This window comes from Xiphophorus hellerii, chromosome 3 (assembly GCF_003331165.1).
Source record: "Xiphophorus hellerii strain 12219 chromosome 3, Xiphophorus_hellerii-4.1, whole genome shotgun sequence".
In the NCBI taxonomy this organism is placed as follows: domain Eukaryota; kingdom Metazoa; phylum Chordata; class Actinopteri; order Cyprinodontiformes; family Poeciliidae; genus Xiphophorus; species Xiphophorus hellerii.
Window position 1 is genome coordinate 17,981,005 of NC_045674.1, and position 17,794 is coordinate 17,998,798.

A 17,794-nucleotide genomic window follows, 5' to 3' on the forward strand; every position below is an offset into this window, starting at 1 on the left:
TATACAAAAAATATTGTCTGCTTGTTACACAGGTATTATTTTACTATTTGATGTTAATACTTTAGTAGGTATTTTGTTCATGTTTGTCCAAACACAACAAGAGAGCTTCTGAACCAACTAGATTTTTAAGAAGACGGGAGCACACAAACTGCAGCAGCACACAAACTGCAGCAGCACACAAACTGCAGCAGCACACAAATGCATCACTGAAAAAAGTGATGCATTTGAGAAGATGATCTGTCATCCACACCCAAACTGAAGTCATCTTTAGATAACCTATATTACAGGCTAATCTTAAAGAGGTGTTGCTTCACATGCAGGTATTTGCTAAAGTAGCATGAACCTCGAACTTTTGCATTTGCTGTTATATCCACAAACATCTGTTTGTGTTATTGATATTTTATCTCGTGGACCAACACAAAGTTGGGGATAATTGGAAAAAGAAAATAAATGCAGACATGGTTGTCATTTAGTTTTTAATTACAACTGCCAGGATAAAAAAGTGTGGTCGAGCATTTGTATACAACCCTTCTGACTTTATGCTTTGTAGACTCACAAGGCAATTTTAGCTTCAAATGGTTAACAACATATTTCTAGTTCAGGGTTGAACTGACCTTTTTCTCTTTCTTCTTTGCAAACGAACTCTTTAAAAGTCAACAGTCACAACTTTGATGTAGCTCTGGCTGTATGCTTAGAGTTATTGCCCTGGTGGAAAGAGAACATCCGCCCCAATCTTTAGCAGCTGGTCTTCCTTCAGGATTTATTTATCTTGATCAATCCAATCTTCTCATTATCTCTGACCAGATTCTCCATCCTTGCAGGAACAAAAAGATGATGCCTTCACCTTGTTTTGCATTGGTTACGGTTTGTTCATAGTGATGCTCAGAGTCATTTTTCTTTGGCAGAAATAACAGCGTGCCTCTAGGGCAGTAATTCCATCCATACTTTGGATGTTTTCCTTAAGCTGACTGAGGCAAACTTTCTTTTTGCCACTCGTCCATGAAGCTCAAATTTGTGGACTAAACATCTAGTAGTGGTAAGGTGACTGTTTATATACTGAGATCAAATTACACAAACATGGGCTCTTTTTATTAATAAGTTGGCTACTGAGGGTTAACAAGTTGTACTGGATTTTATTGACTGGTATCAGGGTACAGGGATCTAAATATAACTTGAGAACAAAAAACAAACAAACAAAAAACTTGTTTTTATCGTTCTCCAACACAGTACATTGTATTGGCCTGTTACATAAAATAACTTAAGATTTGTGGCTACAATGTAATAAAATGAGCAAAGGGGAAAGTTTAAGGTGTATGCATTCTTTACAAGGCACTATAAAGAATGACTAACTGCACTTAGTCATCCTGCAGTCTTGAACAACAAACAAATAACTTGACAAATAACAGGAAAGAATAATATTTTATTACTCTTTTATGAACATTGATTTGGACATTATTTTAACTCCAAACCCAGTGTCAAGATGGTGCAATGGATAATGTGGGAACAAGTGATTGGAATTAATGTTGGCTACCGATGCTCATATATTATTGTACAGTCATTCACAGAGTAATAGCTAAAACGTAATCACTTCATGAGACATGAAGACACCCTCAGCACAGTGAGAATATAAAGATCATTTCAACAGTTGTTGCATATCCTTACAAAACAGCAATGCAAATGCAAAAATTAAATTAAATAAAAACAATAGAAGTACAACTAGTAAGGCATTAGGCGAATAAACATGTGTGCACACAATCACTGAAATATCAAGGCTCGTTTTTCTCCGAGGTAGAGAATGTCCATTATAAGACACAACCTTAAGTGTGACTAAGTAATTCAGCATTTTCAAGCTGGAATTATGGAAACAATGACATTTTCTTTCATTGATTTTACCAAGTTTCTTCCCTTTTTTGAGAAGCCATAACATAAAAGATGCAGAAATGTGGGCGAAAGTTTCAACATCAGCATTCCCTCCCAATGGTTCCATGAAAAGATTTGCGCAACACAGATAAGCACTTGTTATTAAGGCAATAATTTGAATGGACTGCAATATAGAAAACAGCAAGTGGATGGGTAGGAGTGGGCTACAGACATCGCCAGAACCAGCCTGGGTCACAGTGGAGGCTGTGTGGGTAGAAACTGTGGGTTCTGAGGTCACCATAGTGTTGGAAACTCGATGTGGGAGAAGCCGGGGTCCCTCCTCAGCTCCCAGTAAGTGTTGTTGCTGACCCAGGCGTCCTCCTTTGACTTCCTGTGGAGAAAACGTCCCAATCAGAGCCGCATAAACATGATGACGATGACAAAGTTATCTCACAACCTTTTAGTTACTGTGACATGACGCATGTAGGACAGAAGAGACAATAATTGTAATCCTGCAAGGGATTTTATTTCTTTTAGATTCTGTACCCAAAGGGAGTCAGCATTTTTTTGTGTGGATGATTTATGTTGTATGCATTGAGATGGTTCAAACTGTTGATCTTAGTTGAAACGTACTGTTCCGGTGAAAAGTTTGCATACACTCATTGCCGACATTCATATTGATTTGGGGCTTATATTTTTTGGGGGTTTTAGAACATTTTCAAGAAGAAATTGTTAAATTTCATGAGATTTTAAAACTTTACATATAGCGCAACATACATACACCCAGACTAATATGTTTTTAAATGTTACTAAGCAAGATGCAGAGACGCCACACATTTTTATTAACCACCAAAAAGCTTCTGGCATTACTCTGGTTATCTCATTTATTTTAAATCTGGTGGTTCCTTTGCACTGACCAATCATCTAGCTGTATCCTTCATCCATTCCAAATCCAGTTTTGATGTGTTTTTGCCCTGCTGGGACACACGACTGGGTCAGTTTTATCCTTCTATCTGTTGATTCGGGGTAAAGTTGACATTTGTTAGATCTCAGAGAGTTAGATCTCCCCATTACTCCACCACTCTGTACAACCCACTAGTGTTACTAGAATCAAACAACCCCAACATGAGACTCATCCACAAATTTAAATAGAAATCATTTCCTTTTGTCATTGTGACCAAACAGCTAAATCTTGTATTGTCTGTTCACAAAACACTTTCCCTGAATACATCTGGCTTCTGGTTTCTGTTTCAGTTCACTGCTCTCTGAGTCTTAGCAGTTTGTGGCATCTTCATGAACATACCACACCCAATTAATTTGCTTTTCTCTGAGGGTGACAGTTTGGATCAGATTATTAAACCTGAGTGTTTCAATAGGACAATAATCCCAAAAACTAATTTAGATTAATCAGTCTAACGTGAAGCTGCTGAAATGGTCTTCCCAAAGCCCCAATCTTCTCATTGTGAAGCATTAATAGACTAAATATAAACGCCAGATCTGTGCCAGGAAAACTACAAATTTTAATGGTCTCTATAATATCGTGGCCAAGCCTCAAAGCTTCTCTTCCACGAAAAAGTGATAGCTCACGTCTGTTTTAATGAATGATTTCATTTACTGGTGTACATTTTGGCTTTTGGGACAAAAACCTTTCTTTCAAGCATTCTAAGCATGTTATACTTTTGCGGTTTGGAATAATTATTTTCTGTATTTGTATTTAACCCAGTGGCGACTCCAAAGGTGCTGTAGCTCCCTCTAATGAAGACACAGAATCCCCAAGAAAATAATAAAATAATAATAATAATAATTTCTATCTGATGACATGTTTTACAAATTTTGATTGTGATTAAATCCCAATATCCCAAACAAACGTAACAACAAAAAAAGGACAATGGCAAATTGTAATGAGCTTCATTTCACATCCTGTAAACCAGCGGGTGGGAGAGCTGGACTGTTTGGCGATTATTCAGATGGAACGACCAATTCTGCAAAAGAATATCCACCGTGTCTGTCTGAGTCGCAATAGAGAAGTTTCAGAAAAAATTATCTAAAAACACATTCTGCTTCTGTTGCATCACTGCAGTCAGTCAGGAGCTCCTAGCAACATGCTGCAGAGCAAGTAAGGGTGAAGGTCTCTTATATATCATGCAGCATTACAATCCCATCTCACATTTCAGACTTCAATAAGCTGATATCTGTGTCTTTCCCATTTCCGGTTCATCAAAGAGCTGTAAACTTATGTTTGCTTTGTTGGAAAAAACTTGAGACAACAATGACAGTTGAACCACTGACCTGGGAAAAAATCTCCAGGACCCTATATCAAGACAGAATTTTTTAGCGCCTTCCTCCAGAACAACAACTATCCTTTCCTTTTATGCACAGATCTGACACCAAGTGACTGTCACCTGACATTGAGTTTTGGTGTTGAAGACCAAGCTTGTTTCTAAATAAATGGGTTTCAGTCGTCTTATTTTGTATGGCATCACTGAAAAGCCAGAGATTGTCTATGTATTGTGTTTGGTGCTTTGTTGGTGACTCTAGTGTCTGTTGAATGTGTTGTAGAGAAATGTAGGGAGTCCTACTTCACAGTGCTCTCAAGAAAATGGCAAGCTCCCCTATAGCACCTGCAGAAAACTGGTTTATGTTTGGTCAATGGTCCATAAAATACCTGAGTGGAATTCATTCATATGGACCTTTTTCATTTACTATTATCTGGTTAGTTACCTGCATTATTAAGGCCTTTTTACTTGATGACAAATGTTGACTGAAAACAAAATGAAACACCAGCATTACCACTGTGTTATAAAACCATCCCATCTCTCAAGTGAATCTAAGTAGCATCTTGGTTTAGGTTTCACTAATAGAAATATGCATCTACCCTTTATTGCTCAAAATAATCTATTCTGCACAGAACACACTAAAAAAGGGGGGGAAAGAGAATAATGAAAGTTTTTCGCTTGAACTGTAAGTGTATCTGCTCATGCTACCTGAAGAATTTAGGCTGATGTGACACATTGTTCTCCTCCAGGATTCTCCGTCTGTCTCTCTGCAGCTGTTCAATCCTTTGCTTTTGTTCTTCTGCTGCTTCCAAGTTCCCCTCCTCCAGCAGTCTGCCAGAGACACACGCTTTCATTATGCAAACGTGGTTCAACATTTATGTTCAATTTCCAGATTTAATCTCCACTCTGATGTTTTGTTTGGGACTCATTACCGTAAGATAATTTAATAATATAACCAGAGAACCAATCATGCGGAGGGGCAGAGCTAGAGACGTTTTTTTTATTTTTTATTTTGATGGCTAAATCATGAATGTTTCTTCTTCTTGTGCTGCCTGAGAATAGAGGTGTTATATCTGAAGCACCCATATTTAAATGTGAGCTAAAATTAGTTCGCTCAACCTGCTTGCTATTTTTATCGGTTTTGCTGTGGTTATTTTTGAGTATGTGTTGAAGAAGATCACACTTTTTTGACTCACAAGAGCCTGTGATTCAGAGTCCTGATTGTCAAATTACATTATTATCTTTCGAGCATTTAAAGATACCTTTTTAAACTATTCTTAGTGAAATTTTTATTATTAAATTGTTCTTTTATGTCAGTAATTAAATTAAAAAATATTATATATACTCACTTTTATTAAGTTAAAGGTAAGTTTGAAGCATTTTTGTCTGTAAACATTATAGGGGACAGCAAGTGAAAATCTAAAATTAAAAATTATTTTCACAAAAATTTGAATGTTACATATAAAAGGATATTTGATATAAAAATGATCACCTATAAAAAGGTTTTTCCATATGCTGTAAGGCAAAGACAATTCAAAGTGCTAGTACAAGGAAGTTAAAAACAGCATATAAAAAGAAAAAGCATATCAAACAGATTTAAAATGAGACAGACTAAGTTTAAACAAGACGGTTTTTTCCATTTGCCGTACAACATGTGCCTTTAACGTCGTTATTAATAATGGAAATCTCACACTTAATCTCAAGCCACCTGGATTCTGTGCTTTCTCCAAACTCTGTGACCTGGATTTACCCCCCACAAAGGCAAATTTCCTCGTCTGAAAAAAGGTCTATGAAGCAGCTTAAACGTTGACTCTGACTTAATACAAGAACAACAAATGTAGCTCATGTCCTGGACACGTCTGCTTATGGCGGCTTCTAAAGTATTGACCCAGCCTTGACAAAATCTTGGGCTAGTTTTGCTTTACAATCCCTCAAAACCGCAGTTATCTCTTTAGTTTGCACACATTTTCAACCAAACGTTTTCCTTCCATTCAACCTCTCATTAATATGATTAATACAGCACAGTAAGTCTTTGCTAAATGTCTTTAGCAGAGACCTTCTGTCTTTGATAAAAACAAAGATAAACATTATCTTTAACAATAGCCATTTATGGCAGTCAGTCTGTTTAATAGTGTAAACAATAACATAGTCATTTAATAATATTTCTGTATTAAGTCTCCTTTTATTTGTGTTTTGTAGTATTCAAATTCTAATAGAAACTGAATTTTAGGTTTAGATTAGCTGCAAGACATTAAATTTGATAAAAGTAACTCTGAAATGCAACCGTATCTCATATTTAATTACTGCTAATATGTAGGCACATGCAGATCTTATTTTCGCCTTTACCTCTGGTCCACTCGTAGTCTGGTGTCTGTAGGGGGCAGCAGCTGTTTCAAAGAGGGCTCCAGCTCATTTAGCTCAATTGCAAACTTTGTAAAGCCATAGTACTGCTCATAATTCATTGGCATCTGGCCTAGACAGAAATGAAATGAGACACATTAACCAGGAGAATTACTAGAAGAGCTGACTGCGCTCACTAATGGCAGACACATACTTGCCCTCCAGATGCAGGTAGCTGACGGCGGGTCTCCGCAGTAAACTGCTTCGTGCCACTTCCCAAACAGTCTGTGGATGACCTTTCCTTTGATATCCGTAATGGTTCCCTCCACCTCATTTACGCTCGAGTTCCAGTATCTGGCCTGTAAGAAAAAGCACCAATAAGCGACGGCCGGGGGATGAATGAGAATGGACAGCCCATGGTAATGTCCTCTTCCCGTCAGCAGATGATACCATTGTGTAAACAATCCTCCCCTCCTGCCCCCTCAAGTGTGTGTTTGAGTGGGGGTGAGTAGCAGCAGGGATAGAGTGTGTGAGATGAGAAATGAGGATGCATAATGAGTTCTGACATGTCTCGACTTGCTATCCTGCACAGCTTTAGGACGTCTTTCAAGTGGCACACGAAGGATCACCCTGCTCCTCTTATCAGGGCAGGCTGATGTATATCAGCAATTAAAAACATGCAGGGCAATGCAGATGACAGGCACCATCTGTGTGGTTAGTTCAGAAACTAATGAAAGAGAAACAGAATTTACTCTAATACATTCAATTTACGGACAAACATATGATGAAAGCAAATGATTCTATAAATAATAATATTATGGTCTTAACCGGGATTATATTTTAGACTAGCAGAAGTGGCATCATTCCCAAAGCTTAGACGCTGTTGCAACACTATTATATCATTACATAATCAAATGGTTCTCTATAGCTGCAATATATATATATTTTTATTTATTCATTTAAAACGATTGCAAGCAAAGCATATCAGTTTAACATGGAAAAAGGTTAAGAACTTGTATTCATTTTCTATGAATTACCATACAAGTGATTTAGATGTTTAGTATTCTTTGACTGTAGCAAAGTTTTGTAAGTATGAGGAATTAAAGTTTTCCTTTGCTGTTAAATTTGAGAGGGAGGACTACACTCACTAGCAAATTAAGAGCTTCTCATTTTTTATTCCGTTCTTTTCTGATGCACCGCCTGTACTGCAAATGAGGCATTCCACATCTATCCATCTTCCATCCGGCTGTCACTCATGAGAAAAACACTAAGATACTTCAGAGTCTCTGCTTGAGGCAGAAACTGACCCTGGACCTGGAGGGAGCAGTCAACCTTTTTCTGATTGACAACTGTGGCACTTAGACTTAAAGCCACTTAAAGCCACAAACCACTACAAGAGTAAGTTTTGAAAATGCAAAAAGAGCTTTGTAGAATTATAAATATATAACTTTTGTTAATGAGATTTTCCCTGACTGTTCCTGATTTTGTTCATTGTTCTACATTTCTTGTACTATTTGCAATATCTCATTTCACATTTAATGCTTGGGATTGCTTTCTAGTTTTATATAATCATTCTACTGATTTTTGGGGTTTATGTCCCAAGAACCAGATGTGCATGTGCACATTTGACAACAGCCTCCATAACTGCTGTTGAGAATATTCAGCATAATAAAGAGAAATGAAGTAGTTTGAAGTAATTTATTAGTTGGCACTAAGGTGGATGACTATTTTGGAGTTGTTTTGAAACTTTCTATAAAAATTAAAATAATTAAAAGGAAGCATTAGTTAAGCTGAATGTCTAATTTCTTATTTAATCAGGATGGCCATTCTTTCTTCCATCAGATTGTAAAAGCAAATGAGTTATTTTGTGTAAAAAAAAAAAAAAACACACACAAATGTTTTTCAAGTGGTTAACAATTAAAACACTAGGGTGATGACAAAAAAAAAATCACATTTATAACTTTTTGGACTGTAAACCATATTTGAACAAGCGTTTAGCTTTACACACAGATAGTAAAACAAAAACGTTCTTAATACATATTTATGATGTACATCCGTTACCAGAGGAGTGTTAATGATAGTAATGAAAAAAAGTGCAAAACTTCACTTTGAATGCTTTCAGTTGTTTCCATCACCTTGATAAAAGTGATCTTGCATTGGCAAACATCGCTGTTGGAGTTTCTGATTGAGATCTCCCCATAGTGCTCGATCCAGCGCTGACCACTAAGGATGTTGTGGATGCAGGACGTCACTTTGTTCCATTCATAGTGATCCCCAAATCTAAAGTGAGCAATCACAACAATTCTATTACAGCTGTCACTCTTGGACTCTTTTTGTACAAGAATGTCCATATACAGATTTGCAGCTATTTTCTATTTCTATATGTATTGTAGGTGGCAAAATGGTTGTCTTAGTTTATTTCTTGGGTATTTTGATCTATTGTAGACATTATTATACACATTTATATGGAGATCACAGCTTTAAAAACCAATACATGTCCTAAACAAACCTAAATGCACTATGACTAATGGTCGAAGTGAAAATAAAGCAAAAGCGTAGAGGAAAAATGCAAAGTCAGTACTGCATTAGGATTTATTGCAGGATTTTTCTTTTACTGTAGTTAGTGTTAGAGGGAGGATAAACAAAAGGCTGGGTCAGTGCTTGTGATAATCAGAGCAAACAGACTTACCTTGGCAGCGTGACATGAGTGGTACCCACAGGAACAATCTCCATTGATTTTCCCCAGAATTTGTTCTTGCATCTCACATCTAAAGAAAGCGGTTTAACAAATTACCATCGATCCTACGCAGGTTGGGAATGAATAAAAAGAAAAAAAACAAACAGTAGCCACATACCTTGCCAGAAGACAAAGTTTTTAGATTCTGCATGGCAAGCTGAAATAGGTGGGTGATGGCTAACCTGACGTTGTAGAGAAAAACACGCATTTATCTTTAATGTGTCACACACATAATATTGCTCATTCAGGTAGGACTGGTTGCCTCAGACTTCTCAGTCAGTCCACATATTGTGGTATGCAGAGCTGACAAATGAACCAAAAGCAATCCTACCTGCTCACCAACAAACCGAAAGCCTTTGTCTGGACGGTCGCATTCATACGTCTCTCCCAGAACAGGATTGAAAGGTTTTCCTCCAGTCCTGTAATAGCTGGACGCGCATCCGGACACAACAAATGTGGCGATATAAATCTACACAAACAGAAACCAGAGCAGTTAGAAGTGTGTGTGGGGTGATCTTTATGTCAGACTCAAACCATCTTATGAATATTGTTCATCTTACCTTAGTATCCACTAACATTGGTGCAAAATTATTACCAGATAACATAATACTGCAATAAATACTGGAGCTGAAAAGTCACTGATGCCTGCTCCTCCTCATTGTTTAAGGTCAGAACATGCACTCCTTCACTAATGCGACTTCTAAACACTCCTTAGACAGTCTTAGTTGATGTCTCAGTGGATTTTTCTTTATGCATTTGTTATGCTTCAACATAGATTTTTCTCATAGATTTTTTTTTAGTCTGCAATGCACAACATCTTGTGGCAGCCTACTCTCCATGTACTTGTATAATTTATCATGCTTTGTACAGCAGACTGAATATATTACTCCACGTACAATCAATTTCTTAAAATTATGCCTTAATGCATAATACTGTCAGCAGATTTTGGCTGTACTGGTCTCACACAAGAGAAGCAAATTTCAATATGTAAAGTTTCTTCCTTTAAAAATGAAACAAAAAACATACAAGAAATATACAAGAAATCCTTGGTAAAAAAATATTTACTGACCGACAAAGAATATTTAAAGTGAGCACTTTTTCTTAAAGGGACAGCCTTTGAGGACGCAGCGTCTCCTCAGAGCTTTAGTTTCCAAGCTGAGCTTCTGCCTCACCTTCAAACTAGCGCCAGCAGTTTGTGTTATAAAATGATATTATGTGCTTGGAAAATACATAATACTGCCCCTTTAGCGAATAAACAACACACGACAAAAAACAAATCCCAAAGCAAAAGGGCAAACAGACAATTTTCTATCTCACCATTCGTTCAAAGGGGTCCTGTGTGATAGCAGCTCTGTCCAGCAGCTCGCTGTACTCCAGCTCCTCACAGAGTCTTTGCAGGGCATTGAGGGGCTCGTTAAGATGCACAGGCATCGTCACCTTGGATAAATCTTTGCCTATGTTGTTTCTGAGGATGTTCCACAGGCTGATTGTGTTGTTGGTAGGGCTGGGCGTGGGCAGACAGGATCTACGTGTACAAAGGACAGAGCCCTCTTCCACGGAACCTGCATTGGAAGAATAAGATGGATAAGCTTGTAGGCGAGAGGCTTTCAGAGAGGGAACAGCCATTTACCAAATTTATCTTTGGACCTGCATGGCGAAAATTACCTGAGTTAGGTCTTTCACTCTCTGTCTCGTTGCTGAAATTGTCCATCGAAATGTTGTCACTAATGTCACTGATGTATGAGTCATCATCTGACACCTAAAGAAAAGGACATGGGGACTTCAGCTAGTAGACAACTGACATACTTGCACAAAGGATGTGGACAGGTCTCTTTCAACATCCTGTCATGTCAGCACTGGTTTTAATAAGTTGAGATAAAGGCTCTCTGACCACACAGAGACAGAGCTGCACCTCGCCTCGCTGTATTTTTAGATGAAAGTAATTAACCTCTATTTTCACATTTCTGCCGCTCAAACTGCCAGGCCATTTGTCATGAAGTATGAAGAGAAGATTCAAGGTTAGAAAAAATTTAAATGCATTGATGCTTATTGAAATCCTACATCTTCCTCTATGTAATATAACCACTAATTGGCAAATACTGCTTTAAAATGTAGTGTTGAAGTAGTGTTTTGTGAGAATCACTTCAAATGTTAAAATTCTGTATATTTATTTTTCTCTGCAAATCTTTAAGTTGTTGCTGAAGACTTGCTGCAACACAGCGAGATATTTCTGTAAACAATAAAAAATGCCTCTGAATGCCAAAAGTAATCCTCATTTCATTACCCAGCTCTGACTGTCAGGCAACACTACACGGGATTGTTTAGTTTACCAACCAAACTTACCTCATTTTCAGAGGAGCTAGCTGACAAGAGAACCTCTTGTGCGTCAAAGAACTCTGACAAAGACTCTGCAATTGAAGCTCTGCTCTCATTGGAAACTTGGTGCACAAGAGGATGAGGGTCTTCTGCTGAGTCCTGCTTCTGAAAGGAGCAACAGTCAAAGTCATAATAAGAATGAGAAAAAAGCAAATCAAAGCTCCAATTGTTTAGAATACACAGCACCTTCCACATTGATTGACACTTCTGGTAAACCTTGTAAAACAGATTCATCTTCTACTGCAGCAGCAGCAGAACCTCACTCTACATGTTTGATAAAAGTACTACCGTCATGTTAAAAAATTATTTCCTTCATGACATTTTTAAAATGCTACTGGGACTTCAGCTGAAACCATTTAGTCAGATTAGACCAGGAAATTTCAGAAACAATCACTTAGCTTGTGTTAAAAAAGGATGAGTAGGACAATAATTACCCTACATCAATTTCACATCTTAACCAAGGGTACCAGTAAATATGGAAGGTCCTGTCTTCCAGTAAATATGTAAAAAGATATACTTTTGGCATGCAGGATACTGAAAAACACTGATATCAAGCATTGTCTATCACAACATGCTCCATGATATGATTGGATTTCTTCTTTGGAATAAAATAGAAAAAAATATTAAGCAAAAGTTGAAGGTTGAAACAAAAAAACATGGAGTTTTACTAACAGAAATGGTTAGTAAAACTATAATGAAAATTTAGTTTCACAGATTTCTTTTTGCAGGGAAGTGGAGTTTTGGTGCTGCATCTCAAAGGTCTCACAAGAGTTTTGTCTCATTTCAGAACTTTTAATGATCCGTGGGAGCAACATTATTGCACTTTTTCTCTTTTTAATGAAATAAATTAAATAAGATTGTTCAAAATTCATGTTTTTAACACGATCATATCATCTATGTGGTCTGACTCATTTTCTTTTTGGTCACTTCTGGACATTATAATACACTTTGCCACACTTTTCTCACTAGCATTTTAATGTATTTATTTAGCTGTTTTTAAACGTATACTTTACATTTTATAAAGGTTTACAGGTATGTAAGGTTTTGGGTGCAGAGGTGTGTGGGCATGTGTTAGATTGTATGTGTGTCTACTGCATTGTTGTCAGTCTGTACACTGTGAGTTACTGTAACCAAAAGCAAATTCCTTGTATGCGTGAACGTACTTGGCAAAAAAAAGCTTGATTCTGATTCTAGACAACAATAGGTAAAATATTTTTTGAATGAAATGGCCTGAATTTAATATATACAGAGGTGAGGAAGGATAATGAGAATAAATCTGTATTACCCTGTATTATTTCTAAAACTGGTTAATTAACCTGGACTTAATCCCAAAAGGTGTTCTCATTTCCTTTTGTTCCTTCAATAATTCTCAAGGGATACAATGAACAGAATCAGCTCCCACTGTCTGCATACCTGATTAAACAACAAAAGGGTTTACTTTAGTAGACAGTGGGGAGTTTGAGGTCTTTTTCCAAGCTGCAATGATGTGTATAGAGGAAAAAATAAATAAACTTAACATGCAACTTATGTTCTTTATTCTTATTGCTGAGTGTAAGGAGTGGAGAGGGACTTCACTGATATGGGTGAAACTCAAAAAAGGGGTAGTAGTAATAATGATGGGATGGGGTAGAAACCAAGTCACTGCATTCCTGCACCCACCTGCACAGGGGCAGGGAGATTTATTAGTGTGGGCTCTACGATCTGGGACTCGGCATGAATCTTGTTCAGGCGCTCTCTCAGCTCAGAGTTCTGCGCTAAAGCCTGGAAAAATAATCGGTGTAAACAACGTTTATGCACACACACCCAATCCAAACTATGTCGAAAACAGTAGAAAACAAACTGGTTTCCAACATGTCATTTTTGTTTAATTTGCAGATCTATTACACTCTACTGGTTTAAAACAGATGTGAAGGGATCAGGGGGGAAAAAAAGTTGGCACAATAAACACCAACATTTTAATGTGGCCAATAAACAAAGACATTCCTTACCCCACCTCAGAATTTATTTGTGCTTTGTGCCAACACATTTACTCACTGAGTGCGTGCCAATAAATGTGTGATGCTATAAACAGAAAACAGAAAAGGCCTCCAGGTGGGAGGCAGCAGCCACGGGACACAATAATGTTGAATGTGGTCTTATTTGGGTGGGCAGACATCATACTAGGAGGCTGTACAGTAATCCCGCTAAAAGGCTCATCAATGTGTCACGTCTAACAGGAGGTGTGGGAGGACATGCAGTGTGAGGAGGGGTGTGTGTGAAAGAGGGTGAAACACCTAAGCCACTTCCGCTGGTTGAGAGAGTGCATGAGCAACTGCTGCTTCACCTACCGCTGCCAGGGTGTTCTTCAGATTGACGACTTGGGGTGAGGTTGGGGGATACGAGTCGTGATCCAGACACTGCTTCAGTCTCTCCCTCTCTGATGTTAGCGAGCTCAGTACTGATTTCATGGTTGTGTGCACTGAAGCAATGAGAAAAGATTCAAACATTAACCCCTTTTTGATATGATCTAAGAACTGTGTACATTTAATGTATTTGAACATAATAGGCAGTCACTTAATTATGGTTAAACAGGAAGATTGGATTATTTTCTTCAGTTAAACCCGGTGTCTCACCATGTAACTCCCCACTGTGCAGGGTATTTTTGGCTGAAGAACATGACTTGGACACTCATTCAACAGTCTGCTAACTTACTTTGCAAAACAAAGAATAATGATGCATGAGGTTAGTGACTACTTGTTGGACGGAGTCATCCTTTCCTCGAACAATGTTGAGTTGTCAAATTTATGTTATGTTGTAAATTTCTCTTTTTATTAATATTTTTAATGTATCAATCATTATATTACGACCACCCGCCTAATATAAACCCAATACACACCTCTCTTGGACACCCATATGTAAGACAAGGCTGTACTTTTGGTTTCGACCGACTCTGAAATCCTTCTTGTAATGAAACCACTGTTTCATAATAATTAAACTGTGGTTCTGCTGTCTGACCATCTTGGTAAAACCTTTAAAAAATATTGTTAAACTTCATCACCAAACACTGTGCAAGCAACCAACCTGGCAGTCATGCTGAACGGGTCCCATCATATTACATCACTTCCAATAAATAGTGGTGATAGTGAAAGATCAAAGCTGAGGGATGCTCACAGCACAATGAAAAATCAATTCTTGTTCAAACTTGATAAAATTATAAATAAGTACCACATATATGATTATGTCTGTTTTAAATTTGTTGCAAAAAATATATTTGGTATATCATCCTTTAACAGATTACATTCCTATTCTTACAACCATCAAGACCAATATTGCATTTTGTTTTTAAATATACAGCTGTGTGCTATAAAATTAATGTTTCTCAATTTAGAATGAACTACAAAACATACCTTAGTTTAATCAAATATGATTTTAAATTAAACCTCCTCCTTTGTATAAGCTTAAAGTAAATTTACAGTTTTTAGTCAATGTGTTGTACCTGTTATCAGCAAATGCTACCAATTTAAGTATCAATGATTGACTAGATATACAATTTCCGTAAAATAGATTTTTAGGGTGAACTATTTTCATAATTTTGGTGGAACAACATATTTTTGTTGTATTTACAAAATACAACACTGGTTTTCCAAACTGTCTCTGAGAAAAATGAATCAATAGGCTTCTCTTGGATAAATCTGTTCTGATTTGCACCCCAGCATATTCATATTCATTTTCATATGCTAAGATGCTACTTGTAGTCCTCTGAGACAGCGCAGCACTGCTGTTCAGAAGTAATTTTAATGAAACTGCCAAATTCAAGTGGTTGCTTCTCAAAGCAGTCATTGCACAAGGCAGGTCTCAGTGGATATTGTCTAACTGCTCTCACCTCTCCAACACAAAGCTTACAAATCACTGCCTCGCTTCAGCAGAAACTGACTCGGAAAGGATAGAAAGCAGACATGGCAATCAGCTATTTTTCCACATGATAGAAAAATGTAATTGTTTGCAAATAGAGGCTTGACTTAACTTTAAAAAAGATGAGGCTTTCATTTTAAACAGCAGCTACATTAAATCATGATGATAATAGAAAACGCTTTGTAAGCCACAGGGCACAGCGCATTTGTTGAATTAAAGAGGATAACAAGAGAGCAAAACTGCAGTAATATTATTTCAATATAATGTTACAAAGACTGCAGAAAGCTTGGCCTTAGGCAGGACTGAGCATTCTTGTAAAACGATATTCTGGTTTTGCAACCTAAGAGGTAAAAAAAATAAATAAATAAAATACATATATACAGTACAGACCAAACGTTTGGACACACCTTCTCATTGAATTCAATGAGAAAGTGTGTCCAAACGTTTGGTCTGTACTGTGTATATAAAATCAACATTTTGTCCAACGTCAGGGGTCAGGACCCGATAGTAAACAAAAATCAGTTGAAATAACTATCATACAATAAAGAAATACAATTGTGATGCTAAAACAGTGGGAGAAGGTTCATTAGTGCCATTGCATTATACTGATGTGTCAAACTTTGTGCTGAACTTTGACCAGTATCACTGAGGTCTGCAGGCATTTGGTCTGAGCCTATTTTCTAAAAAGTGGTTATTTGGTACAAGTTTTCTTCATCTGACAGTTCTGCAGACAGAGAGAATAAATGCAGGGAAAGGCAGAGACCTGGAGTAGACACAGCACAGTGGCATCAAGGACTGTCAGCCTTTGTAGACGGAGTGAATGCTCTACTCTCAGTGCACAAAGCAGTCCACATTTGGCCAATTTTAAAGAAACAAGCTCCTTTGTATTCCGGCATTATTGTGTCCACGTGGCTGAACGCGGATCAGAGAAAGTTCTAAAGGAGAGAGCTGTCAGTAAGAACATAATAGACATTTATGTCCAAGATAAAAGTATGAGAACAGTTGAAAGCAGCTTCCTGCTCCTCTGACCATGACTGCCAATAGCATTAAAAAGTTTATGGGAGTACATGCAACCTCACCAGATGCGAATGAAAGTTGTAATGCAACTGGGATTGCTTTGTAGTTTTATATAAAGCAATTTTCATCATATGGATTTTCCATCCTAAAATATTCAAGTTGGGACCAAGGTCAAGATAAATTGCTTCTAGCTACTGTCATGATTATCCCCTGAGGTAGTGGACAGGACATTTCCTGGACTTTCTAGGCAGAAATGAATTATTTTAGACACATTAAATCCTAAATCCTTTCCAACATTATGGTTTTTTGGGGACCACCATTTTTTTTTTTTACTAATACTAATAGTAGACTAATAGTAGTCTATTATCTTTCTCACATCTCAAACCAGTCTGTCCATTTTCCTCTGATCTCTGACACCAACAAGAAATTTTTATCAACACAGTTATGGCTCTGTGGATATTGTTTTCTTTGCTAAAACATTCTATGTAAACCTTAAAAATTGTTTTTCTGTGAAAAGCCTTGTATATAAATAATTTCTGAAATGTTGCACCACCAAAAACAACACCTCATTTAAAGTCATTTAAATCCTATATCTTCTCTATCCTGATGTCCAATTTTAACTCCAAAAATTGTCTTCAACACATCTACATGTCAAAAGGTCAAAATGATGTGTAAATGGCTGATTTCTTATTTGCGTTAACAAGCAGTTTTTAGCTGATGGAGGAATGATACCAAGTAACTTGTCCTTGTTTGCAAGAATCTTAAAAAATTCATTAGGGCGTGCCGTGGTGGCGTAGCGGTTAGCGTGACCCGTATTTGGAGGCCTTGAGTCCTCGACGCGGCCGTCGCGGGTTCGACTCCCGGACCCGACGACATTTGCCGCATGTCTTCCCCCTCTCCTTCCCTGTTTCTTGTCAGCCTACTTTCGTAAAAAGGGACACTAGAGCCCACAAAAGACCCCCTGGAGGGGTAAAAAAAAAAAAAAAAAAATTCATTAAAGCAGGGGATTGGTGTATTTATTTTAAATCAAAAAGTCTTTAAATCCCTTCTTGGAAACCACAAACTTACATACTGTATGTAATTACTGAGGGGCACAATGCTAAAATTTGTGATGTCACCATGTACATGTTATGTTATTTAAAATACAAATACAATATCCACTGAGACCTACAATAAATTTAGGAGTTTATTTTAACAAGAAAGAAAAAATATGTTATTATTATATTGACTTTCAATCCAGAGATCCTCTTACTAAGGCCAGACCACTAGCAGGACAAAACTAATAACCAAACCCAAC

General features: G+C 37.3%; 1 protein-coding gene across 4 annotated transcripts in view; it reads right to left on the bottom strand.

Annotated features, from left to right (window-relative positions):
* Window positions 1-1,117: 1,117 nt before the first annotated feature.
* The window catches only part of osbpl3b (oxysterol binding protein-like 3b), a 40,866-nt gene continuing 24,189 nt past the window's right edge, over window positions 1,118-17,794 (bottom strand). For 3 of the 4 annotated variants that reach the window (XM_032559239.1, XM_032559237.1, XM_032559240.1), the window contains exons 11-23: window positions 13,917-14,047; window positions 13,249-13,350; window positions 11,557-11,694; window positions 10,879-10,972; window positions 10,531-10,775; window positions 9,545-9,682; window positions 9,332-9,395; window positions 9,166-9,244; window positions 8,612-8,756; window positions 6,691-6,835; window positions 6,483-6,609; window positions 4,845-4,967; window positions 1,118-2,251 (exon numbers count right to left, since the gene is read on the bottom strand). In XM_032559239.1, coding sequence (XP_032415130.1) covers window positions 2,155-2,251; window positions 4,845-4,967; window positions 6,483-6,609; window positions 6,691-6,835; window positions 8,612-8,756; window positions 9,166-9,244; window positions 9,332-9,395; window positions 9,545-9,682; window positions 10,531-10,775; window positions 10,879-10,972; window positions 11,557-11,694; window positions 13,249-13,350; window positions 13,917-14,047 — 1,628 coding nt within the window. In that variant the 3' untranslated portion in view covers window positions 1,118-2,154. The remainder of the gene's footprint in view (window positions 2,252-4,844; window positions 4,968-6,482; window positions 6,610-6,690; window positions 6,836-8,611; window positions 8,757-9,165; window positions 9,245-9,331; window positions 9,396-9,544; window positions 9,683-10,530; window positions 10,776-10,878; window positions 10,973-11,556; window positions 11,695-13,248; window positions 13,351-13,916; window positions 14,048-17,794) is intronic. The other variant, XM_032559241.1, reaches the window with a different exon arrangement.